A 25,299-nucleotide genomic window follows, 5' to 3' on the forward strand; every position below is an offset into this window, starting at 1 on the left:
GGCCCTGGCTGGGGGAGCTCTCAGTGAAAACAGGAGACGAGGGGATCTGAGGTTATGGCAGCAAGAAAGCTGTCAACATCGTTCAGTGGCACAGGCCCTCTTCAAGCTCTTCAACAGCAGCTGAAAGAAGGAAGGCTTGGAAAAAAAAAAGACGTGTGAAATACCTTTCCCAGCCTTCCAGAAGGCTCCTTTGAAATAGGGTATGTGGGAGGCAACTTGAAGGGGTTTGCTTTAAAATCTTTCAGCTGACGTTTGCTGTGTTGGTGTGGGAGGTTGGTGTTCTGGTACTGAACGGACTTGGGTCAGCAGGCTAAAGCAGCTGGGAAGTGATAGATGTGTTTGAGTCAGTGAGACTGGGGACTGGGTGCGGTGAAAATTAGTCATGGGGAGGCTGGAGAGCAGCGGAGGGAAGAATAAGCGAGAGGGGAGAAGAAGCGACGAGGAGGTGCGTTGGGGGAAGATGACTGAGTCGTGGTCACAAGGGAGACGCGAGCTGAGGATGAAGGACGTGCTGCTGGAGGAGCAGGCAGCGGGAGAAGCCCGCTGCAGCTGGCCCAGGGCAGGAAGCGTAAGCAGGGAAGGTTTCTGGAAATGGGAGCGAGCAGGCTGCGAAGCCTGGGTTTGTCCTGTAGGATGCACCGAGAGGGGACCAAGGGCATTTCTGCTCGTGTTGCTTTCCTGATTCTTAGGATGGCTGTGAGGTGGAACAGAACGTGTTGTGCTGTTATTTGCTGCCTGAATCACAGACGTCAGTTTCAATACCATGCAGTGTTGTTTTCCTCCCTTCTTTGTTGCTCCTTATTCCTTTAAGGAGCTTGGTGACTGTGTGACAGTGCTGCTCTTGGGCTGTACGTTAGCTCTTTTGATTTCCTGAAGTACAGATAATGATCTCGGGCCCACCAGAAGCAAGAAGTTGTAGAAATCCTGTTTTCTGGGCTTTTTTTTCCCCTTCCTTAGGGGCTATGAGCTAATTGTTGCTTTTGTCTTGAAACCTTTCAATAATTAAGCAAAGTTTTGGGAGATTTTCTAGTGCCTCCCAGCTCTCTGAGGTTCGCATGTCAGGGCTGTTGCTGTGACACTGGCATGATTTAAGCCTGTATTTCTTCAAACTATGCGGAAGAGTTCTTCCCATGTCAGTAAGTGCTAACACATGTTTGAAAACAGGACAGAGAAACAGCTTGTGGATTTGCCCTGCCCTTCCTGAGTTCATATTCAATAAATGTGTTAACACTATGTATTCATCGGTTTCTCAACACTTCTGGAAAAAGGTTGTTAAGCTATGGTTTGTTTTTCCCTGGTGGAAATTACAAATGCGGTATATGCAATAAAGGAAGTGAAGGCATATTAAAAGTAATGAGGCACATTTAGGAAAAAAAAAAACTTTTTCCTTTGGAGTAGGTGGCGTAGCTATGGACGGCTTCAACTTGGAGGTGAAAAGAGCTGTGGAACATTTGTGCCTTTTCCTCCAAATCCATTCTGTCTGTCTGGCTTGGGTTCTGTTCACATAGCAGGAGCAGCTGCGGGCTGGACTTTGCATCCACAGATGCAAACTCTGTGAGGGTGTGGGGACGGGGACGGTGCTGGCCCCTCGCGGTGCAGCCTTTGGGGACGTGGCTCAAACAAGAACATTCAGCTGGGAATCCATCTTGCTGTGGTGTGCTTTTTATGAGTAAACCCTTTCACAGGAAAATATAATTAATCTCTTCTGTGGCAGTGTTCTCCCGTATACACTAGGAAGCGTAATTGTCTATACAGACAAGCAAATTAAAGGTTTCGGTAAGACAGACGGTCCTTAATTAATCATAATCTGGACGACACATTAAGAGTATACCTGAAAAGCTGGGTGGCAAATTATCTGAAACTAATTAATTGTGCCTGTAAAAATGCAGTGTATTCCCTCTGTGTGCTTGAGTCTAGTTTTGTTTGTTTTTAAGGTGTGTTGAGTAATTGCATGTCTACCTGGTATCGGTTTGCATAGTTAATTTGGAAACCTTGAACAGAATACCTCTAAGACCAGTTGAAAACATGGCTATAAAATAAGCAAAGCCGGTGCATGGGAAATTTAGCACGTCCTAAGGCCATTGGGAATGGAAAGGTGCAGCGTAGATCTGGCCTTCGTTTGGACAGACACAAGTACACCCTAACACGGCCAACGAACAGGCATCTGTGGAGGGGGCATTAGCTTAATGGACTCAGAGATGGATGAAACTCTCTGCTTTTTTTTGCACTGCAGTTAAGGTTTTCTCCTCGAAACGTGGGCTTTTTGGTGCTGAGCCCCCAGTCACTCGTGTTTGTACTCTTTGCAGTTGCTGGAAGAGGAAGCCTTTCTCAAGCAGAATGTTGTGCCTCTGCATAAAGAGGTTTTGTTTGAAAAATAAACACGTTTCATCCCTGACGATGAAGAAATTCAAGGCAAAACGTCACACTGTAGGGTGATTGGCTGTGGGTTCAGCCCAGAGGGCTCACCCTTCAGGGCACGGCTGCCTCGGAGGGCACAGGGTCCTGCCAGGGGTCAGGAGGCAGCTTGGGCCGGGTAGTCCTCCTGCTTCTGCCTTCATCACCGGCGTTTGTTAGGAAATGCCAGAGCTGGCTCTGGGTGAAGTGGAATGCGCCTCCTTGATGTGCTTCTCTAATCTCCGGGAGCTGCCATTGATTTAGGTAGAGCTGTACCCTACAGCAGAGGGCTTTCCCTTCAAAAGCCCTCTAATATGGAAATCCAGCCTAAATATATCTGAAAACATTAGCACGAGGAATAGGAAAACGTTGTGTCTGTTCTTAAGAAGAGGATATTTTCAGATGAGGCCTGTGAATCCAAGATTTAAAAAGTCCAAGGAAGTGGATTTATTGTCTGTAGGTGGAATTTGCCCTGTGCCTTGCAGTGGGTGGAGCGATTGCGTTTTTTCATATAGCTAACGTATCCGCACTTTGGAAGAGGTTGTTTTGAATTATTCTGGCGGTGGCAGTACCTTCGGGAGGTGCAGCATTCTCCTGTGCTGGGTTACTGGCAGGGCTGGTCTGCCCTCAAGCTGCAAACAGGTAATACGTATTATTACCTGAAAAAAGGAAATTGCCAACTAACCGTAGTTAAGTTTTTCTTATTGTGAAAAAATCTTTTATGGAGGGGTTTGTTTAAAAGCAGGGATTTTTTTTTCCCTCCAGGACTCTTATTACCGAAATACCATATATCTCACATTCAGTCTTTCTTACTGTTTCATGACATCTCTAGGTTTTCCCTGAGTGTTGACATTGAAATTCTACACTGAAATTCAGATGTGTTAAAAGAATAAACAGAGCCCAGAGCTGTAGATTGCCTGACTGCAGATTACATCCTTTTCTATCTCTAGAAGTCAACTGCACTAGGAATGTCATCTTCCTCCGAGCATCGAAGTCCATAGGGTCCAGAGGAGTTATTTACAAATTTCAAAGTTTCGTCTTTGTATTAGGAAAGGTTTTTTGGCTTGGTATCCTGCAGGGCAGCTCAGCTGCATTTTGTGGATGGCAGCACTGGTACCCTTGTAGAGGGACAGCATGGCTGAGCCCTGCTTCCTTCCTCTGGGGCACTTTCCTGAGCTGCAAGATGGTTTTGCATCAGTGGGGCTCAGCTGAGATGGGCAAAGTAGTAAAATGTGCAAGCAGAAATAAATTTACAAGCAGTCTGTAAGGTGCTGGGAAGGCAGCACTGAGAATTCTTAGGGAGGTGACAGCTCATTATACACCTCCTCAGAGTTTGCAGCGTTCAGTAAAGTCATGAATAACACCGATACCAAATGCACAGTGATCAGCAGAGGTGGCTCATAAGTGGGCTTTCAGGAACACTGCTTGCAGAGGATTCCTGTTTAAAGTGACCTCTGTTCCTGTGAGAATTCTGCATGGGTAAGGGCCCCACAGATGCTGTCCCTTAATTTTATGCAGCTCTGTCTTTCATGGGTTGGACCAGAGCTGATGGACCCACCTGAATGTGGTGCCACTGTCCGTCCTTCCCAGTGTCTCGTCTGCTGTCTGTCCAGCAGACCCAGCCTGTGCCCCAAGCCTGCCAGCGCATGCCTGTGACCTGCATCTGTAAAGATTAAACCCAGCAAAGTGGCAATTTTCTCCATGTAACTCAGACAACTCTCCATGCTGTGCTACTAGCTAGGAGACCGGGAAGATGGAACGTGTGAGATTTCCTTGAAAACCACGTTGATGCTCCTGCGGATCAGTTTGTGAAACCCTTCCCGATTTTGTGTGCTCCTTGATTTTGCCTGTTTGTTAGAGGCCTCCCCGCCCCTTGGTCTGTGAGTTTAAGCAAGATAACTGGTAGGCAAATGAGAGCCTGATATCTCTCTGGATAGCAGAGTCTCAGAGAGCGCCGGCAAAGTATGATTTGTCGTCTGTGAAAAATGCTTGCATTTGACAGCTTTTCACAGGAAGCCTGTCAGAGTGATAATTTAATGAGTACAGATTGCTTGCAACACAGCTGTAAAACGTGCTTTTACAGTGCTGTAAAATAAGCAACCGAGTCCTTTGTGTGTTTTGCTTTGTTTGAGAACAAGTCAACTTCTAGTACAAATGAAAGGTGGTCATTTATTTTACCCAGCAAACAGTCAAGACGTAAGAGAGGAACCTGCCATTTTTCTTCTTGTGGTGGCAAGGTTAATGCTGGGTTACACTGGCGTTTGCTAATCAGCTTGTTTCTGTGAAGGGGAGAATTAATATCTAATTAGATGGAGTGAATTACTAGACAGTTTAGCATTTAAGTCATAAAAAGGACTTTTGGACTTTCCTCTCTTCACTGCGGATGTCTTTGCCTATGGTTTGTGCAGAGAAAGGTTTGATGTTGCTTTGCGCCAAAGCTGATTTCTTTAAGATGGAAGACAGAAACTGAGGCTGCAGACTCAATATGTGCCAACAGCCGGAGTAAAAGGCATATCTACCATTTAATCCCTGCTGCTGACCAAGTTAAGAGTGCTAATGCAGTGACCGTGTGTTGCACTAGACATTGTGCACGTCCCGCCGTTACGCCTGTCCCTGCTTGCTGGCGTGGGGCTCACCCTTTGCCATAGTGCCATGCTCGATGTCTGTCTTCTCAAGCCTCTCAACCTCTCATTCCACCCCAGGAGCCTCCACGTGCCCAGTGGGGCCTCACGCAGCCAAGCCGCCCACGCCAGTCCCAGGGTGCCCCAGATGGCACAGTCTGGGCTGTGCTGAGGATGCTGAGGGGAAGCTTTGCAGGGCAGGAGGGTGAATGCCAGCTCTGCGTTGCAGACACGGAGGCTCTTCTATCCTCTTCCCTTCTGAGCTGGGGAGTGGCACTTGGATGTGTGTTTTCTGACTACAGAAATGGTGCTGGTGCTCGAGCCAGAAACAGCTTTGCACATATGTGGTACCTCCTTCAGCAGTGCTGTGCTGGGGTTTTAGACGTGGCTGGTTCTGTTCTTTCACTTCCTGTATTTACCTTCCTTTTAAGCAAGTAAAAGCTGCTGTCTGGAAGACTGCAGGTGCACAGATATTAACAGCTAATTAGCATTATTGTTTTAGGATAATTAATGAACATACCTGGTTCTAGCCTAGATTAAAATTTGCAAAGAGATGAATTGATCTAAAGCGTGGATCAGTTTATTCAACTTTCTGTTTGGATTGTAACCAATAAAATAAGTCTAGGCAGGAGAATGGATTGGTTATGGTGATATGGATGTATCAAGATTGTATCTTTCCTGGCTTAAAACATTACTTTGGGTTCCTTTAGACTGACAGTTGAAAATATTTAACAGATTTCACATCAATGTCATTTCAAAATATAATTCTTGCTGAAGAGTTTTGCTGATGCATCTGCCAGCTCTTGTGTCTGGTACAAAAGTGTTTAAATAAACAACTTATTTGGTGATATTAAAAGGTCTGAGCAAAGGAAGGAAGTGAGCCTTCACAATGATTAAGTGAATTAGAAATTAATATACACCAAGCTAATCTCTATAGTATAAACTCAACAGAAAAAAATCTTCCTGGAGAGGAAATGCCAGTCATGGGAACGAAAGTGGAGGTTCCTGCTGATATTGGACAGAGGACGTGTCGGGTGTTTGAAATCAATCTCTTCTTCCCTGGATCATTTCTCTTGTGCTCCTAAGAGGCTGCATTATATACAGCTATGTCAACCACCAAGCCCCATGACTTTGTTCGTCAGGAACTCGAAGAATGTTTCAGTTTTTCCAGAAAATGTTTTCTGTGTTAGTCTTTGTTTGTACTGGAGCACTTTGAAGACTAAAATCTGAACTTCAGCATACTTTAATACGTTTTAACAAGGTTTAAATTCACACCGCGCCAGAATATATTACCCCCTCCTTCTAACAACTTCTGTCTCTAAACATTACTCCTTTGAGGATTAAAAAAAAATTACAGAGGTATGTTTTATTAAAAAATATTTATTGAATATGAGTTACAGAAAAGGAGAGGTCAGAATCCTCAGCTGCGAGTGGCATGCATAAAATAACCGGTTCCCTCATCCCTGCGACGTGGGGCAGCGGCACAGCTGCACCCTGGGTGCCGGGAGCACATGGGTGAGCACCAGGCACCCACACTGCATAATTTTTGTTTGCCTAGGGGAGCTTGGCAGTTCCTGTTGGGTAGGCAGGGAAAACCTCAGCTATGAGGAGTGTGTGCTGGTCGCCGGAGTGATGGAAGTCCCTGTGGCACTTACCCTTGGTCTCCTTAGCTCCTTCCCACGCCCATATAATGTTGAGTTTTGTTACAAAATAGCCCAAATGAATTTGACTTAGTGGACGCCTCCCCTATTTTTTCATTTTATTTTAACTCATCTGTGTTGCATATCCAAGGTGAAGACTATCCAGTAGGGTAATTTTTCATCAGATCTACCTAAATGCTGGGGTTTTTTTGTTTGTACTGTTGCCACTTATATGGGAGCAGGATTTCTTTTCATTTGTGCTGGCGTGGGTCAGCTTATTCTCTGTGTCCAAATTACCTTGGTGGTACCTGCACCTCTGTCTGTCAGAAACAAAGCATTTTCCCCAAGTGTCGAGGCTTTGGCAGCCCTGACTTGGTGGGGAATATTCTTTAAATTGACCTGGCCGGATGTCGTTGGCTCAACCCGCTACCAGCGTCAGAGGAGCGTGTGGCACTGCCAAGAGGCAGCGATGGTGTTTCAGCAGGGTGTGTTCTCCGGCACCGGTCTGTCTGGTGCTCTCGGACAGTGAACCGAAGCTGGGGTTTGCTTTCTGAAAGCCATGAAACCCCGAGGCCCCTGACCATTTTGTGTCATCTGAAAAATCTCTTGGCCTTCTTGTCAGTGTCAAGTGTTTAGCCTTTGGATTTTGAGAAAATTCTCACTTAATTGCACTTTCTTTGTACTGCCACAAACATATGAAGCCCTGTCTGCAATCAGGAGCAATTACATAATTGGAGACAGGCCCTGCCCTGAGATCTGACGAACTTGAAAGACAGGAGAAAGAACCCAAAGGTGTAGATTTTTTGGGTCTGTTTTTAAAAATGTATTAAACTTGTTAGTTTTTTTAGGCTGGTTTATGATAATTCTGTAAAATGAATCAACAGTAACTGAAAAGAAAGATGCAGTTTGTTCAAAACAGCTGTTTTAAAGCAAAACACGTTTTGATTTCTGATAATGTTATGCTCCAAAATAAGTTCTTTTCAGCCATCTTAAATGTAACGTAAAAATATATTTGTTTGTTTTTGTATTTTTTTTCAGTTTGTTGACTTTTGTCATGGTTTTCAATGTGGATCAAAAGATATTTCACTCACCCGAGTCGTAGGATTGGGAACAGGGTTTTTTGGAGAATGGTTTATTTATGAAAATAAATAATTTTGAGGTATAGAAATCCTTTGAGAATTTGATATAGAAATTCCTTGAAATCCATTTCATTTAGAGGATGGTTTCATTGCACTGGATTTTCAAGTTAAGCAGTGTGCAAATGCTCAACCCAATGCTAGCATTCACCATGGCTTCTTTTGCTGTTTTGTAGAGTTCTTCAAAGAACTTCTTGAAAACGCCGAGAAGTCGCTGAACGACATGTTCGTGCGGACGTACGGCCGGTTGTACATGCAGAACTCGGAGCTGTTCAAGGACCTCTTCGTGGAGCTGAAGCGGTACTATGTGGGTGGCAACGTCAACCTAGAGGAGATGCTCAATGAGTTCTGGGCACGCCTGCTGGAGCGCATGTTCCGGCTGGTAAACCCACAGTACCACTTCACGGACGAGTACCTCGAGTGCGTCAGCAAGTACACGGAGCAGCTGAAGCCCTTTGGGGACGTGCCGCGCAAGCTCAAGCTGCAAGTGACGCGAGCGTTTGTGGCGGCCCGCACCTTCGCGCAGGGCCTTGCCGTCGCAAGGGATGTTGTGAGCAAAGTGTCTGCGGTGAGCTCCCTCTTGCACTTACGCCCGTTTCCCATGGACTTGCTGTGGGTAACATCTTTCCTTGTTGTCCCAATTCTGCAGAGTGTGATAGATGCACTTGACTCTTACGTAGGTACCTAAATGAGTTGCTGGTAGTTGAGCAGAGATGGGACCAAATCCCATCTGTTGGTGGGGGGAGCCCAGCTGTGCGTTGTGTGGTAGGGTCGTGGACAGTGCTGGCCACCACTGTCCAGTGTTGCAGATCAGCAGCAGGGACATTTCCCTGGTTGGTGCTTGTCCTCCTTGTCTATGGAACAGCAACAGGCAGGAAATTAACTACCATCTGCAGTGGAAATAACCGTGTTCGCTTGTATAATGACTGTACCTTCTTCTTAATATAGCCCTGAAATTACAGCGAGTCATGGGCATCTCTTACGGAGCAGCTGATGATTTGCTCCCTGCTCCCAGGCATGGGGAGAGGCTGTTAGCACAAGCAAACAGTACTTTCATGATAACAGTAAGCTGGAGTCATACGTACAGGGCAGGAGCCAGTTGTGTTTGGTGCCACACACACACAGCATAAGTTAGGCCACAGACTTTCATGGTTAAGTCACTTTTTCGGGTTGTCAAACAGATGTGATGTGTTGGTCACCTTAACGTTTACCTCTCTGTTCATATAAATCACCTTGGAGTGGTTTAAGTAGGGTGAGTTGTTGGGTTTTGTTTTGTTTTTAACACGTGAGATTTGTCTGTAATTTAGTTTGAGTTGGATGGTAGATGGAACAGGTGTATTAGATAATCCCCTTAAAGTGATTATATAAGGTTAAAAAAAGTGACTTCCTTTTAACAAACTCAGTTCATTTCCTGTGGGCTAGAAGATTTAGTATTATCATTTAATCAAGCAGAGAAGTTTACTTTCTCTCTACCTGGTTGCAATGCAATAAAACACTAGGCTGGAAGGGCAGGCAGTAGTTTGAATCACCCTAAGTGCCAGGAAAAAAAGGAGGGGGGGAAGAATAGATGAGACCACAGAATCCTCCATCCTCAGGGATGCCATCCTGTGGTGGAAAGACGTGGGAGGGAGGGTTGGTGTTGGATCAGGCTAAGAATGCCTCCATGTCAGGTCACTGGAAAAGTCTGTTGACATCTTGGTTGGGGTTTCAGATTTGGTGGCTTGTTTCTGGCTGCTTTGCGTTGTGGCAGGTATCATGGTCAAAAAAAAAAAAAGGGTAAGAGGCGATGGAATTTTCACTGCTAGGCCATTAAGATGAAGTATTCCAGAGATCCGAATGCTGAACCCCAGTATGGTTTTGGGGAATGTGCAATCACTTGATAGACAGTAAACGTGTGTGATTGAGGGATTGTGTTTATGCCCCATCTGCTCAGAATTCATCAAAACGTCTCCAGACTTGACACAGTACCATGAGGGCTACGGTCCCCGCATCTGTTATGAATAAAAGTCATGAACCCAAGGTGGCACAGTGATTTCTTTTTTCCTTTTGAAGATCCTCGAGTGTAGAGTTGCCTTCAACTCTGGAATTAATTGCTCGAGTGTGCAAGGTTATCCAGAGACCCACTCAGCTGCAAAAATAGCTCATGCTCCGTGAAGAATTAAGTTACTGCACTTTCCACTTCAGTTTCACAAGTTGCACTGGAGATCGTGCGACAGATCTGCTTTTCGAAGTGGTAGCAGAAGTCTGGGCTGCTGAATACCTAAGCTTTTGTTGCAGTAGTGGAAGGAATAATCTTTTCTAGTAGTGTGTTAGCCTCATTCAGTGGAAACCTAACATCGCGTTTCTGCAAGACACAATGGGAAGTTCTATACGTGAGTTTAAAAGCTGATGTTTTTATGCCTGCTGCTTTGTGGTTGTGTTTTGGGGCTTCCCACATTATACATATAGATTAGCCCAGCTTTGCTGAGATCTATATAATGACTCTATTGACTTTGCTTCTTTATTATTTTTACTGAAGAGTTGTGGTGGGATAACTGCTTGTACCATGGATTAACTTGAGGGATAAATCTTCATCTTTATGAAAAATGACCAAAGTAATGCAAATTTAGTTTCAATGCTTTTTGAAACAAGCAAGTCAAAAATTCTTAACTGAGAATCCTCAGAAGGAGAAATACAAGCTACTAACGGATCCAGCTGTTTTTCACTTTCACGTGGTGCTATTAGGAGAGCAAAGAACACTTTACAATGGTATAGCATTGATGCCTTTTTAATGATACTATATATTTTTACATCTTCACTGGGGAGATATGTTTAGAAAGGTATTGTTCCTGCATAAGTTTGTGAGGAAAGGGAGGAAGGAAGAGAGAATATTGAAAAACTGTGGATGCTTGATTTCAGATCCAGAGTGCTAGAAAATAACTTTAATTCAGAAGTGATTGGATCAGAAGATGTGTATTGCTGCCCAAATATACAGCTGTTAAAAAGCTGTATGATTTTGAAAGCACAGACTTTTTTCAGATTGTGTCTAAAAAAAAAAATAATGCATTTTTGTTTTCCATTCAAATCTTCACTCCTCAAATTCCCTCCTTTGGACCTGAAGTACAAAGTTCTCTAGATCTGTCCTGAACAGCAAATCTAAGAAAAAGCCAAGGTTGTCATTTCTGCCTGCTTGAAATGTTTCCTGCATCTGATTTTTGTCTGTGGATGGCTGTAGGCCTCCAATGCTTTCCTTTGTCATCTGCTGAAGCCTGGTACTTTCTCTCTGACCTTCCTGCCCCTGCCTTTGGGAGACGGAAATCTGCCCATCCCGTAATCACTTCTTGCTACTTAGCCCTTGACAAGCTCTGAAATCAGCAGGGTTAAATTGCTGCCAGCATTGACATTTCCTGCCCCAGCTGAGAGGGCTCTTTTCTGGGGGGAAAAAGGAGCAAACCCAAGCCAGAGCCCAGAGTGACCGAGAAAGGGTGAGAACTGGCAGTCCTGCAGTTCTCAAGCTGCAGAGACGTTCCCTTAATTAGTGACACGCGGTTAAACCCGTGTCTCTGTCCAGGGTCGTGACACCTTCGAGCGCAAAGTGCCCTGAGGCTTGCTGCATGCAGGTATGGGACAGAGGTCCCCATTGTTGGGGGAGAAGAGAGAAGTGAAGTCAAGGACTGAGCCCCCTGACAGCGTTTTGTAGGGTCAGGAGGAGCGTGCTTGACCCAAGGGGTAACAGGAGAGGTCTAGTTAGAGGTCAAGAGTCAGAAACAAATGCCTGTGGGAGGATGAAGCGTGCAGCTGTGTGACACTGAATGGCTGTGTTTGCATCACCAGTCTCTCCACAGAGCTGCAGATGGGGACATGCTGATGGGACCTCGCCACATTTGTGATGGTGGTGAGTTTTTTGTAGCTCCCCAGGGGATTTATGCTGACAAGTTGTTGTCTTGAGGTTCTTTTACCACTTTTTCCTCCTATGCTTATGTCTGATCAGAGCACTGGAGACTCCTGAATTTCTTTCCTGCCACGCTGAAAGCCACATGAGATGCAGTTGTCTACGGAGCAGCCTAGCAGCTGGAAGGGGTCTTTCAGGGAAAGGGTCCTTGGGAACCCTGCGTGCTTTGTCAGGGACAGGCAGCAGCTTCTAAGTTGCGTGCAAAAAATGGTATTTCATTTGTAAGTGCAGGTGTAAGCCACGTGAAATAGATGCACAGCTTCATATGAAGATATGAAGAATGCACCTACTTTGTGATCTGCTGTCCTTGAGAGATGCTAAAAGCTAAGAGGAAGCTGCTGGAGGTGTTTGTAGTGGGTGGAAAAGCTGCTTTGGTATCGGCATTTCTTTCCTAATGAAGTGTCATGATAGCAGCCAAAGAGGGAATTCTCTTGAAACCATTTATGGAAGATAACTGTGGGAGAGGGCAGGTAGTCTGCCTTCCCACAGCTGCTTGAAAGCTGGAGAAAGAGCCTGATGGCTTTTTAAACCTCTTTGTTCTGAGCTGCCTCATCTCTAATCAGGCATCCATTAAGCGAAGCATGAACCTGCGTAGACCAACTTACTCCTGGCCTGTGTGAACTCCCTTACCTCCAGCTGCGTTGCCTTAACCGTGGCTCCTGAACTTTTTATGGATGTTGAATGTGAACCAGACATCAGCTTAGGAGAAGTGGTGATGAAAATGATGAAACACTAAAAGAATGAGAGTTTAAACCTTTATCAGCAAATATATTTGGGAGCTGAACTCTTACTTCTGTGAATGTTGTGTCCCTCGCCACTGCCATTTGATGATCTGGACCTAAGAGTTTAGTCAGTGAGCAAAGGTCCAATCTCCTTTTGTGAGTTCTTTGCCCTTGGTTGGACTTAAGGGGCGTGTGTCCTTAATCCTTTATCAGAAAGAAGTTCATGTTTCTGTATCTGAAGCTGGACACCCGTTGGGCAAGAGCAGATCCTCCCAGTGAAGTGACAGATAAAAATGAAATTCGTTGCTTGTGTGCATGTATTGAGAGGAGATGGGAAGCAGATGCTGCTGCTTCATGAGCAACTGAGAACCAGCCAGAAGAGCCAAGGAGCCCTTGTAGTGCTACAAAGGGACCTCCAAAAAAAAAGTTACGTCCAGGCAGCAAGTTGCAAGCTGCCGAGCTGAACTGAGGGGCCACCGTGCACAAGGACATTTCCGTCCGTGTGTCAAGGGCAAACATCAATGCAGAAAACAATACTAAGCACTTCTCTACATCAAAGATGACCCTGAGAAGACCTGCCAAGAATGTGGCTGCATCTGCCTCAGCTCCAGCCATCTGAGGATCTGTGCTAGACATAGCCTTCAAAGCATACTCGAGCAGCAGTCATCACGGATTTAACAGGCTGAGAGCGTGCATGGATGGATGTGGTTTGGAGCTCATGGCATCACGCAGGAGCATCTCAGTCCACTGGGATTTTTTCTTCCTTTTCATTTCTTTGCCCCCCTCCACGCTGTGACTTGGCTGTTAATTCTGAAAACAATACGAGGGATAACTAAGGAAGTTTTTTGGTATTGCTGCCAAGATAAATGCTCTCACTGTTTGGCTCATTATAGCAAACAAAATGCTCGTAATTATCCTCTGCCTCTCTGAGCTGGGGAGAGGCAGGTGCTTTAGAGAAGAAGCTTTGTTTGGAGGGAGTGTTGCTTCCGAGGACACGGAAAGCGGGAGCTGTTCACCCAGGAGTCATTTGGAAGAGGTGTCTGCATAGCCCTGCATAGGCTCGGGGTGCCGGCACCCGGGCAGGATGCAGGCAGCCCCGCATCTCCTGCACTTGCTTCTGCCACGCGAACGCCCTCAGGAAAGCCCCGGGTTGACTTCAGAGACCTGCAGCAGGGGTAGCGCGGTGGCAGCACACAGGATGGTGTAACGCTATGTCTCATGGAGGGCAACAGCTAAAGAATACAGATCCTTCATGGCATCTCCCGAGACGAGCACACAGTGCTCTCCTATTGAGACATTAATATTAAAACCAAGCAGGTCAGGTGTTTTGGTTCTCAGGAGTTCTGCTGTTCCTCCCTGGTAGAGTGACATCTGCATACGCTTTGGGGGGAGACAAGCAAACTGTAAGTAGTGAATCAAGCGTAAATGCACTCTTGAACTTTTCCTCGCACAGAGGTGACTATAACCAGACAGATAAAGCTGCAGAAAACGTCCACGGGTAGCGAATACTGACAAGGCACAGAGCTGTGCAGTTACCAAATATTGCTGTTAAATGTGCTCTCTTGTGCAAGACCTTGGAGGCCCAAATCTGTGGTTGAATGAGATGCCTTCTAAATTATTCATGTGCTAACACAAGGCCAGAAGATTCAGTTAAATGCTGAAATACGTTGTTAATTCCAAAACACTTTCGTTGGAATATTTGGGGTGGGGAAGCAAACCAAGAGATGCCAGTGATCTGCTTCACGGGGAGCTGAATGTTTGACTGGCATGTGCCAAGATGATGCTCTTGTAGAAGACAGAGTAGAGGAAAAAATTATACAAGTAAGGCTGTGTTGATCCCCAAAATTGATGACTCTTTGCTTGTCTTACATTTGGCTGCTCACCTGGAGCATCCAAGAGTCCTTTATTTGGTTTTGGAGGCTTTTGTTTGTTTTGCTGTGTTGTTTTTTTTTTGTCCTGAAATCATCTTTGTGTCACTGAGAAATCACTCTTTCAATCTTATTTATTTAGTATTGCTCTAATTCATTGTTTTTTAAAGAAAACACAATATAAATCAAAAGTAATTTCACTGCATCTATTTTCAAATTGTGGGATTTTGTTTTCTGGTGGCTGTGCTGCTGGCATGGCAACGCTATTACTGTGCAAGCTTGGAAAATAAGAGCCTGAATTATCAGTATTATTATAAATAGTTATTAAAGTTGACAGGATTTTAAATGTTGTTATTAACATTCTTAATGTTAACTTCAGGGTAGAGTGAGAGGATAAAATGTGGCTCTGGCTGTCTGGCAGCTGGAGGGAGTTGCCAGTCTGGCTGCAGCACCCTGCAGGACCATCCACAGCTGGACTTCTGTCACCCTTCCTCAGTCCTTCCTTACCTTAGGAAGCAGGGGGAAAAGAAACTGCTTAAGTCTCCTGAACCTTAGCTGCTTGCATGGATCAGTTTTCTTGAGCTTTAGTGGCTTTATGTAGGGTGTTAACAAGGCATTACACTTGATAGGTGAACGCTTCAAAGGTGAAGCTTGTACCAGAAGCATGCCTCCAGATGCACTTGCTAACTACTAGGAAAAGTCTAAGGACACAGGGCAAACCATTTCCTTTATGTGAGATTTTAAAATGTGGTGAAAATGGCAATGTATCCACAAAACAACAACAACAAAAAAAACAGATTTTGTTACACTGAGAGCACATAATTTTTACAGGACCACGATTGCATCTTCACCTGTAAATGTAAGTTGGGGGTACTCAACAAATATGATATGAAACGTTTGAGTTAAACACAGAAATCCCATACTTGTTTGCTTTCTGCTTAGTTTTTGTGTTTTGTGTGAAAATCTTTAATTTTTAAAGAGCAAGTCCGATATGAATGTGAAGATTGGTGCCAAAACACATCTGTTAACAGCTTTTAATCTTCACGTTTGACAAAGCGTACAGACATGGACAAATTGTAATTTACATGATGAAACCACAGGGTGATGGATTGCTGCAGTGGCATGGAACGGCACAGAAAGGAAATAAATTTCACAAGATAAAAGGAAGGGTTTGGAGTGCATTTACTTCTATTATAAGCTTTTACAGGGTATGTGCACTACAATGTACTACCTGGGTTCAAATCTACTGGAGTAAATCCTCTTCAGCAAATAAAGCTTTCTTTGGGACTCAGCTTTATTAGAAAGGAGATTATTTGGTTTTGAGGGTCATTCTAGAGTAGAGTTTGAATGAACTTGAGTTGCTTTCCAAGATAAACACAACCCCAGAACAAAGCATATCTGGGTTTACTGTTACATACAATGGTGTTTTAAGAGCTTGCACCTGGCATGGCAGAGTGAACATTAAAAGCTTGTGAAGAATTGCCAGTGCAACATATGGCACATGCCTCTGACAGATCTAGAATTGGTCTGGACTGGGCGTGGGCCCATTGCCAGGGGTAAGGTTCTCATTGCAGCGAAACGCAGCAGTTAAGCATTTATCACAGTTGTAACGAGGTGTAATTACTCGTAATCTTTCCCGAAACACTCTCTTACAGGCGATCTCTATTTGTGCCTTCTGGTTGCTTCTCTGAAGCCATAAAATGACAAACCCGGACTGGTGAACTCCCACTTTGTCTTCCTCTTCACCTGCAGTTGTATTGCAAAACAGGAGCTTACCTGTGGGTTGTGTCCATGATGAGCTATGGCTCCTCTAGGCAGCTGCTGCAGGCTGAGGTTTGAAGGAACTGATGTCCTGTCATTTGGCATGATCAGTTTTTGGCATCTGCTCAGTTTTGTGTAGAGTTAGAAACCTGTATAGGGAAGGGAGCAAAACCCTGTTTGTTTTTGAAATCATGCGGGGTCTTTGTTCAAAGGAAGCGTGCGGTGTCTAATCTGAGTGAGCGGCCGGTGTCTTCGTGGCGCGGTTCGTCTGCCGTGGAACGTGGGAAAGCGGCTTCGGTTTCCCATGCATCTGCTGGGATTCATAAAGATCAACCCGATGAAATATCAAAGCGGGGCAGATGCTGTGAGGTTGCAGCCGCTCGGCGCGGATGGGGAACCTAAGATGGGAAGGCGCCTCCTGGGTCACAGCCTGGCTGGTGATTTTTCGTAACATTCTACCATGCAACCTCTTTCATAAAACTTCAGCTTTCTATCGTAGTGTTAACGGAGCCCCCTGGCCCACTTTACGCTGCTCTAGCACCTGGCTGGTCCTATGAACCTCTTGCTAATTTTCTTCTCAGCGAGGATGCAGAGCATTTTTGCGAGAGCAAGCAGTGGTGGGACAAGCTGGGATCTGCTGACGAGCCTCCAGTAAGTGTGGAGGTCCTGGCGCCTACTGTGGGGTGACATGAGAAGGGTTTTTTGTCAGAAAAAAATGACAATGTGGGGGTTCCTCCAAAGTTCTGTCTCTGGGTATGAGATAATGTTTAGTTCCCCCCCCCAGCCCCCCCCAACTTTTTTTTGTTGTGCAAGGACTGAACCATCTGGCTGGCAGATGATACCTTTACATTTGTCTGTTTTCAGTTTTCCTACTATAAATCATCTGATTTAGCTGTTTTCTGTTGCATGAGCTCTTCCCAGCACTTGAACTAGCTCTGCTTTAAAGCCATGCTGCCCCAATGGGGAGTTTTCTGCCGGGGCTCCTGCTCCTGCTGTGCCTCCCAAACAGGCGTGCTCTGAAGCCTCCAAATCGGATTCCCCCGCCACCGCAAGCAGCTTTCCGCACCGAGCGCTCCACCTCCTTTTGCTCTGCTAAAATGGGCTCCGTCTCGCCTGCTTTTCTACACGATGTCTTCACAGAAAGCAGCATTTGTTTGGTTTGCTCTGCGAGGATATGTTCGATTGGCCTCATGGCTCTGCAGACGGCTCCTCTTGTAGGCAGGATTCCCCTGTCGTGGGGGCTTTTGTGAGGGCTTGAGACCACGTGTGCTCCTGCCACAGTGCCATGAATTCTTGGTTTTGTGAAGTCCCCGAGAGGCTCGGCTCAGCCGGCAGGACAAGGGACAACCGTTCTTTGTCCTGTGTGCTCGGTGCAGCATGACGGCGAAGGATTTTGTCTTGGCCAGACACGTGGTGGTTTCTGACGGCATCTTCCCTGTCTGCCTCATTTGCAGGGAGCTATTTCTTGGGAACTCATGTCTCAGAGCTGTTGCAGGCCCTCTGTTTGGAGTGTGTATGAAGGCATCTCGTTTCCTTTCTAAAAATTAAAGTGGCTCTTGTTGACAGCAGTGAGCTCAGTTGCCCTGAATGCCTGAGCGGTTGTAGCTGAACCCTGGAACCGCAGATAAGCAGGGTACAGATGATGTCTGAATACTGCTGGCCAGCCAAAATCCAGCTCCAAGCTCTCTAAACCACAGAAAATTGTCCTTTCTGCTCAGTTTCCTTGCCTGATGAAGAAAAACTGTGGTCTTCCTGAAGTTAGCAGAAAGATAACAGATTTCTATCCCCAATCTCTTTTTGTAAGAAAAGAGGTTTTTAAAACTCTGCTGCTATTATTGGCAAAGCTAGCCTGTTCCCAGGGATGTCAGGAGTTGGAGATTTGTCTGGAGCCAGCGGTGGTGCCTGGGGAAAAGCACGAGCACACAGCAGGTGATGGGGTCACTTCCTGAGGATATTCTCCCACCTTTTGAAAACCGCTGTTCAGACCGGTGGAGATGGATGTGGTGCTTCTGAATGTGGTAGTTCTGTGTGGATCTTTCTTCCACAGATTTTCGTAGTCCTGAGTGTGGGGGGCGTTGGGTGTGTGTGTGCATGCTAGTAAAAACTATTGCTTGAGCTTTTTCCACCGTTCCCTGGAGTCGATGAAAGCTTTCAGCACTGGAGATCTGTGACAGAGTTGCAGCCCTCTACTTAATCTTGTGCAAAGAACCGATTATGTGACGGGTTTTCTTTGTTTTTAAATCTGTTGTTTGGCAGCACACGGAACTAGTAAGCAATTTTGTACCAAAATAGGCAGTGAGCAGTTGTACTTTCTCTATAGTCCTCGTGCTGTGATGGGCTTCTCAATAGCAAGGCCGTTATGTGCGGTTCGGGGGCTTCCTCAGTTTGCCTCTTCTCAGCCTTCTCATCCTCTCTGCCACAAAACCTGTTCCCGTGCAGCTGGCAGAGATGTTCCACTTGTACCGAATGACCTCTTCTCTTCCTTGTGTGTGTGTGTCTCCTCCCCTTGGCATGGTCTTGGATCGTAACCTATTTAGAGCACTCTGTAAACGCCTTAAAAGAAGTAGCAAGTACATTGCTTAAAACTCTAGAGACTGTTTATATTTTGTCAGCATACCTCCTCTGGTCCTGTCCTAATTTTCCATTTTCACATACGTTTAATCGACCCTCAGACTGGCTCCTGGGGGAGGCTGGTGCCTCAGATGGACCCACCACATGGCCGGTACCAATGTGTGGTGCTAGCACTAATGCTCCTCAGGCCAACTGTGTGGAATTTGTTTCAATGAATATTTTGAGGCTGGGCCAGAGAGTGAATCAAACGCGAATGACCATGAGTCACCTCTGAAAACAGCCCTGTTGAGGGTTCAGAGGTGACTTGCCTGCCGCAGATAGCTCCGCCTGCGCGGGCCACAGTGCAAAATCGCAGGTATGTTGGCTTTCAGGGTCCTCCAAGCTTGTCTTTCGGCACTCTGTGCCAAGAGGCTGCCACCTCCATCAGTCGTGGCTGCCTCCGTGGGGAAAGAGCCGTGCTATTTAGCGCGGTGGGTGCTGAGTATAAATGAAGCTGGGTGTCTGTCATGTAAATGTTGTGTTGCAGGGTTTGAATGTCAGATAAAGGAGACGGTCTGTCTGCGAGAGAGCCCTGCTGGGTGATTGTCAGGGAAGAGCCGAGGAGAGCAGCTGCCTTCCTGGGCTGCTCTTCGTGGGTTTTGTGGGGGGAATATCAGCAAGCATCACATTTCTGCCACTTTTTCTTGAGAAAAGTCCAGAGTCGTCATCTTCAGTGTGTGTTTGAAGCAGGGCATGGGTAATGCAGCCTTGCAGTTTACTTTTTGGCTTGATCACCTTCACTAAGCTCAAACCCTGCATGTCCCCCTTGGGGTGCCTGTCTTTGCAGCCCAGGCAGAGGTCCCTCAGCATCTCTGTGGGTGCATGACGGTGCAGATTACATTCCGCAGAGGGGAGGACTGGCTGTGATCCTTGAGTGGCAGGTGTGCCCAAGGAAGTAAGCCAAAATCCTCATCCACAACCTAGATCTCTGGGACTGTGTACCTGTGGATCAGGCCTGATTACACCTCCTTTGCACAGCTCCATTCCCACTAGCCCCCCCCCCCACCCGGTAAATGTTTTTTTTGTTTCGTTTTGTTTTTGTTTTGTTTTCTTTGCTTTAGTGACTGAGGGCTAATTTTCTTCTCCCTTCTCCTTTTTCTCTTTTAAAGGTGAACCCCACACCACAGGGTACAAGAGCACTGCTGAAAATGATGTACTGCCCGCACTGCCGAGGTCTGGTGTCGGTGAAGCCCTGTTACAATTACTGTTTTAATGTCATGAGAGGCTGCTTGGCCAACCAAGGGGATTTGGACACCGAGTGGAATACCTTTATGGGTAAGGTCCCATTAAAACTGCATGTAAGGATACCTTGATATTGTTTCCACCATCTGAATGGCTTTTAGGAGCAGCCATGTGTGCTACAGCAGATTTTTAGGTGTTTGATAGGTTATCACTTTCTTCCACATCTCTATGTAGAACAAAGCTTTTGTAGTTCACATTAATTTCTAAATACGCGAGACTTTCATTGCACCAGTGACCTCCATTGCAGGAAACCAGGCAGATGGAGCTGCCATGTGCTTGTAGGCCTGGAGTGTCTCTTACTGCTGGAGCAAGCCCAGCTGTGACGTATCTCCTCTGTCTTGATTCATTACAGTGTCCAAAAATGTGAAGGCTGAGGTAAATAAAGACCAAACGTCAGTTAGAAATAGGGAAACAGTGTCCCATTTTGGTGCAGAGACTTGCTGCCTTTAAAGCCATGCTGGCTGGATGGTTGGTCCATACTGCCCTTGGATCTGCTCTCCTCTCTTGCTGACTTGGTCTTTCTCCTCTGCTTCCAAGGACTCCCATTGTGCAGCCTTCCCATCCTTTCACTGGTTTCTCTCTAGTGTAGGTGCAAGATGTTTTTTCTCCATACGACTCCTCGTACGTTGTTGCTACCATACATCTGTTCTTCCTAAAGCCATTTTTCTTGCTACGCGGTCTGGGAGGCTCCATCAGCCATTGTGAGCTTTGGCTGTAGACCTGTATTTTATGTTAAAAATTTAAATGTAATGTGTCTAAATCTGTTTCTAAACAGTTCGTTTGGTGATAAGCTACCATCTTTGTTAATAGGCTGTATGTGGTTCTTTGCAAATACTTTTGCTATCGTCTTCCTCCTGTTTATTTCTCTTCCATGCTTATAAATATTATTATTTGATATATGCAGTAGACTGACTAGTCTAATATATGAGTAGACTGAAATATTAAATGCTACATTGGGTCAAGACTGCAGAATTTGTGACACATCACGTTTTTGGGGCACAGGCAAGATAATGTTAAATGTTTGCATTTGTGCTCCTTTTCAAGGAGCTTTGATTTATCGGTGAAAGCATCTTTTGGGAACAGTCACTTCACTACAGTTTTAATGTGTGATGAAGTGCACATGTGAAGTTTCTGCAGCTACTGACAAGGCTGTGGTACTCTTCCAATCGTGCTCTTGGAGGGAAAAAAAATTAAAAAACAAAAAAAGCTGTTAGAAAAAATTTCCCTTTCATTAAACTGTGAGATAAAAAAGGGAAATTGCTGATAATTGGTGTCTCAGGCTAGATTTAAATTGTAGAACTTGTGTTTTGTGTACAGGCTTTTCATTTAATTGCTTGTGCCAACTGGATGTATGAAAGGTATTATTTCAGAAGGTGTTTTTTTTGCCTGTGTGTTCCATATAGGGAGTTAAATGTGACACTAAATTGGGTTTCCAAGTCATTCTCTGGGAGGCTGTCATTCCTACCCCCTGCCCCCCCATTCCTGCCAGCCCTCTTTCTCATGAGAATATTAAGTATTTCAGCTACAATTGTTGCTGAAATAGCTCAAAGCCAGGAGACTTGCAAACATCTAGTCCAAGTAGAAAAGAGGAATCCCATGAAAGAGAAGGGCATAATGCCAGAAAACAGACAAAAGCACAAGCAGCTAATTGCTGTAGGTGGTATGCAACTAAAAACGAAACTTGGGGGAAGCCAGCAAGCCCTGTCACACCAGACTGATCAGGGGCTGCATACAATAATTAAGATTATTAAACAAGACAAAATAAATAAGTGCATTTCCAGGTTGGAAGCAAAGCTTTCTTCCTGCAGTGCTTCCTCCCTAAGGGCTTCTTGCCCACTCATTACTTAAGTACAGTATTACGCTTTGTTACATTTACTGGCACTATTTGCACTTGCGGTGGAGCACAGATACCAAAAACTTAAGCTGTGCTTTCTTCAGTCAATTTAATAACTGAACAGGTGCTGGTTATGTTGCAGATTTTGTTTTCCATCTCGATTTGACACTTGAGGCAAACTAAATTAAACAGATCTGGTGTTTGGGGGGGGGGACACACATATGTGACAAATGTCTTTTGCGTGTTTTTAAGTTTAAAAGCAAACAAAAAAAAAAAAACAACTCACTTGCATGTGCTTGTGCTTAATCCGGGTTTGCATTGTGGGCGTAAATACTAAGCTATGATAATTTGTGTGCCAAAAATAGATTTTGAACTGAGTGAAATAATTTAAAGATAGTTAAAGAGGGGAACTTGCAATAGATGCTGGAAGTATGTGTGAATTTATGTGTATGTGTGTATAAAATATGCATCTGAATGTTTATGTGTACATGTTTCTGTTTAAAAAAAACACATGAATTTGTAAGATTATTTCTGACTATAGTATAGCTTAGTGTTTGTTTTTTTATTGTCTTTCCTTTCTTTTCACTAACCTTTATTTATCTCTGTCTTCATTGCCTGGCTATGCCCAGATTGACAATGTTTAATAGAAGAATAGCACCCCCAAAGTTAGTGGCTCTCTATGTAAGTCACTTGTGTAAAGCTTTTCCAAACTGAGATGCTGAGTTTGTAGGCTCTTCAAGACAAAGACTTCCTCCTGCCTTACTTTTGCAAAGTACCATTTAAGGTTGCAACGTATGAAACAATGACTGAGTTGTACTCTTGTTTTCTAGTTTAACTATCTTTAAATTATTTTGCCATCCATTCTCGACACAATTGTACACCAATTAGGCAGGGGTATACTTTGTTTCAGACAAGCTTTGGGGTGGGGGGTGTATGTAAAGGCTTTCCTGAATTAACAATGTTAATCTCCAGTGCCTTTTCATGATTTTTTTTTTTTTTCCACAAAGGTTTACTCTGCTCAAAGATGTAGAATTCAGGCTCCCCATATACATATCTGGAGTACTACTTTGTGTGCAAAGAATTTTTTCCTTTTAAAAAAAAATGATTGTTGTTAATGAATGGTCAAGGTCTTCCCCCTCCTTCCCTCCCCTTTTAAATCAGATCTTGGGGTTAAGACTGAAAACTGCCTTTTGTTCTTCAAGTCAGACAGTGAGGCTGAAGATGTGGGTTTCTGATTATTGGTGGCACAATGCAAAAGAATTGCTTTCCTTCATGAGTGCGAGGTGCTTTGTCGCCAAGGATTGTCTCAATGCCAGTAGCAAGGACAAATGTATGCAGGAGGAAAAGGGTCTTTAAGGGATGATGCTATATGGTGCGGTGTGGGGTTTTTTTGTTGTTGTTTTTTCCCCTCTCCAAATCCACTTCTGTCTCCCCAGCACAGTGAGGAGAGACGGTCTTTGTCATGCTCTCTGTTTGTAATAAATGACCAGCATATGTTTTTAACTCTGCCAGACTTTTTTTGTGAAGTAGATCAAACTTGCAGAGCCACCTTGCCGTGGCTTGTAAGTGCCGGTTATTTTGAACCGGAGCTGGGGAGGGGGAGCGGGGAGGAAAATCTTTCTGGGAGACAAGTTACACCTAAGCTTAGTTTATGGTTTTAGTGCAACTTGCCTCCCCTCTCAAGTGCTAATGTTATCTTGAATCCCAGCCAACCTTATTAATGTCAAATGTGGCTGCCAGAGGGAATCTACTGCTCGCTATGACTGCTGGTGAGGACACCAGCCAGCTCCTGGTGGGAGGTAAAAGTTTGCAGGATCACCCCCAAATCAAGACTGTGGGCTGGGTAGAGTCCCCTATTCCTCCCCCCCCCTTTTTAATAAAAGTTTATTTCATTTAGTGCTTCTTGTCAGTATCTATCACTGCTCCTGAAGAGCTACAGTTGAATATATTCTCCAAGGGCAATTATTACTTTCCTTATCTTTTATAGCCAGCTTTGGCAGCTCTGCTGGAGGCCGAATGCATTTTCTATATCAGCAGTCAAAGCAGTGGCTGCATTCCTTTGCTGTGATACATGTAACGCCATGGCACCATCGGTAACAAAGGGCCCAATTCGCTCTACATTCCCATGGTCTTGTGTATGGCCTGCCCGGCTCAAAGTTTACAAAGACGCCAAACAGCCAGAAGAATTGGGGTTTATGTTTCCTTTCAGTCTTTCACAAACACTTTATTGATCTGCGGCCTTTCCTGGCCACTCAGAGAATTAAGTAGTTACAAAATGGAATGATTTTCTTTTTTTAAAACTATGCATTTTTGTGTGTTTTATTATCTGTCTATTCATAATATTTTTATTTGAAATGAGCGGCTTCCTCCAAACTGCGATGGGATGTTCTTTATGTGCGTGAAAAACCCCAAAAGCTTTGACAATGATGAACACATTTAAGTTGTGCTCCACTTGTTTACAAAAGTCTCCATTTGGTAGCACATCAAAAGCATTTTTCTCTCCTCCGGCACAATGGTATATTCATGCTAGTAGTCATTACTCAGAGATTTGAAGCATCACTTTATTGGAGCCCACCACAATACAGTCTAAGACTCTTTGTTTCATTTGTTATTACCTTCTTTAAAAAAATGCATTTATTTCAGACCTGTTTGTAGTCACTGACGGCTAAATTCCAGCCATGCCCTGCAGCAGCTCTGTCATTAATGCTGGCTGTGTGCATCTGAGGGGCGAGGGTGTTTCCTGGGGCTTGAGCTCCTTGTGGGTTTCATCCCTAAGCATCCCTTGCATGGCACCACTGGTCTTCACTGATGCTGCAGCTCCTCCAAAGGAATTTTTAGGGTGTCTTGATCCCCTGATCAGTCCTTAATTCATGCCCAGCAAATATTTAAAACAGAGTTGTCTTTACGGAGTGGATTTCCAGGCTCAGAATGCTTCTGCAACTTGTGTGGTGTTTTTTGTGTTGAAGTTTTGGGATTTATTTTGATTATTTTTTAAATATGCAAGTAGCTAAATTGCATATTTTATTTTTTTTAAGTGTAGCTTGAAAGGAATTAGACATGCAGGCAGAGCTATTAGTAAATGTTTTAGTACTTGGAGTATCTCTATAGGACTAATTGGTAACTGAAGCCCACAGAAATTTTCTGCTTGTTGAAAGTACCTTATGCACTTAGGAGAATGAACGTCACAAGAAACACTTTTCAAGAGAAATCAATGGACTGAATGTACAAACACTCATTTCTTCCTTAATGGAAGGGAACGGGTGTATCCTTGGGAGTGGGGAGCCACTCCTCAGGAGAGGGCTTCCTTGGGGGCTGCAGGGGCTTTTTTGCTCACCTCTGCGTCACACAGGCTAGGAAAATTAAAAAAATAAATAAAAATGCAACTTCAGAGTTACAAGTTTGTGGCGCAGCAGCACGAAGCGACATAGGAGAGGAGAGCAGAAAACAGAGTGCTTCAGGAATTGAGGGACTGCAGAGGAAACTGATGTTAAGTAAAGGTTGTGATGGGCAAGAAGAGGTGACTGCCCAGCACAAGGCACG

General features: G+C 44.8%; 1 protein-coding gene across 2 annotated transcripts in view; it reads left to right on the forward strand.

Annotated features, from left to right (window-relative positions):
- GPC4 (glypican 4) overlaps window positions 1-25,299 on the forward strand; it is a 69,735-nt gene that overhangs the window by 37,312 nt on the left and 7,124 nt on the right. For both annotated transcript variants that reach the window (XM_080553712.1, XM_080553713.1), the window contains exons 3-4: window positions 7,968-8,359; window positions 19,793-19,958. In XM_080553712.1, the coding sequence (XP_080409838.1) occupies window positions 7,968-8,359; window positions 19,793-19,958 (558 nt within the window). The remainder of the gene's footprint in view (window positions 1-7,967; window positions 8,360-19,792; window positions 19,959-25,299) is intronic.

This window comes from Anser brachyrhynchus (assembly GCF_964034855.1).
Source record: "Anser brachyrhynchus genome assembly, chromosome: 13".
Classification (NCBI taxonomy): Eukaryota; Metazoa; Chordata; class Aves; order Anseriformes; family Anatidae; genus Anser; species Anser brachyrhynchus.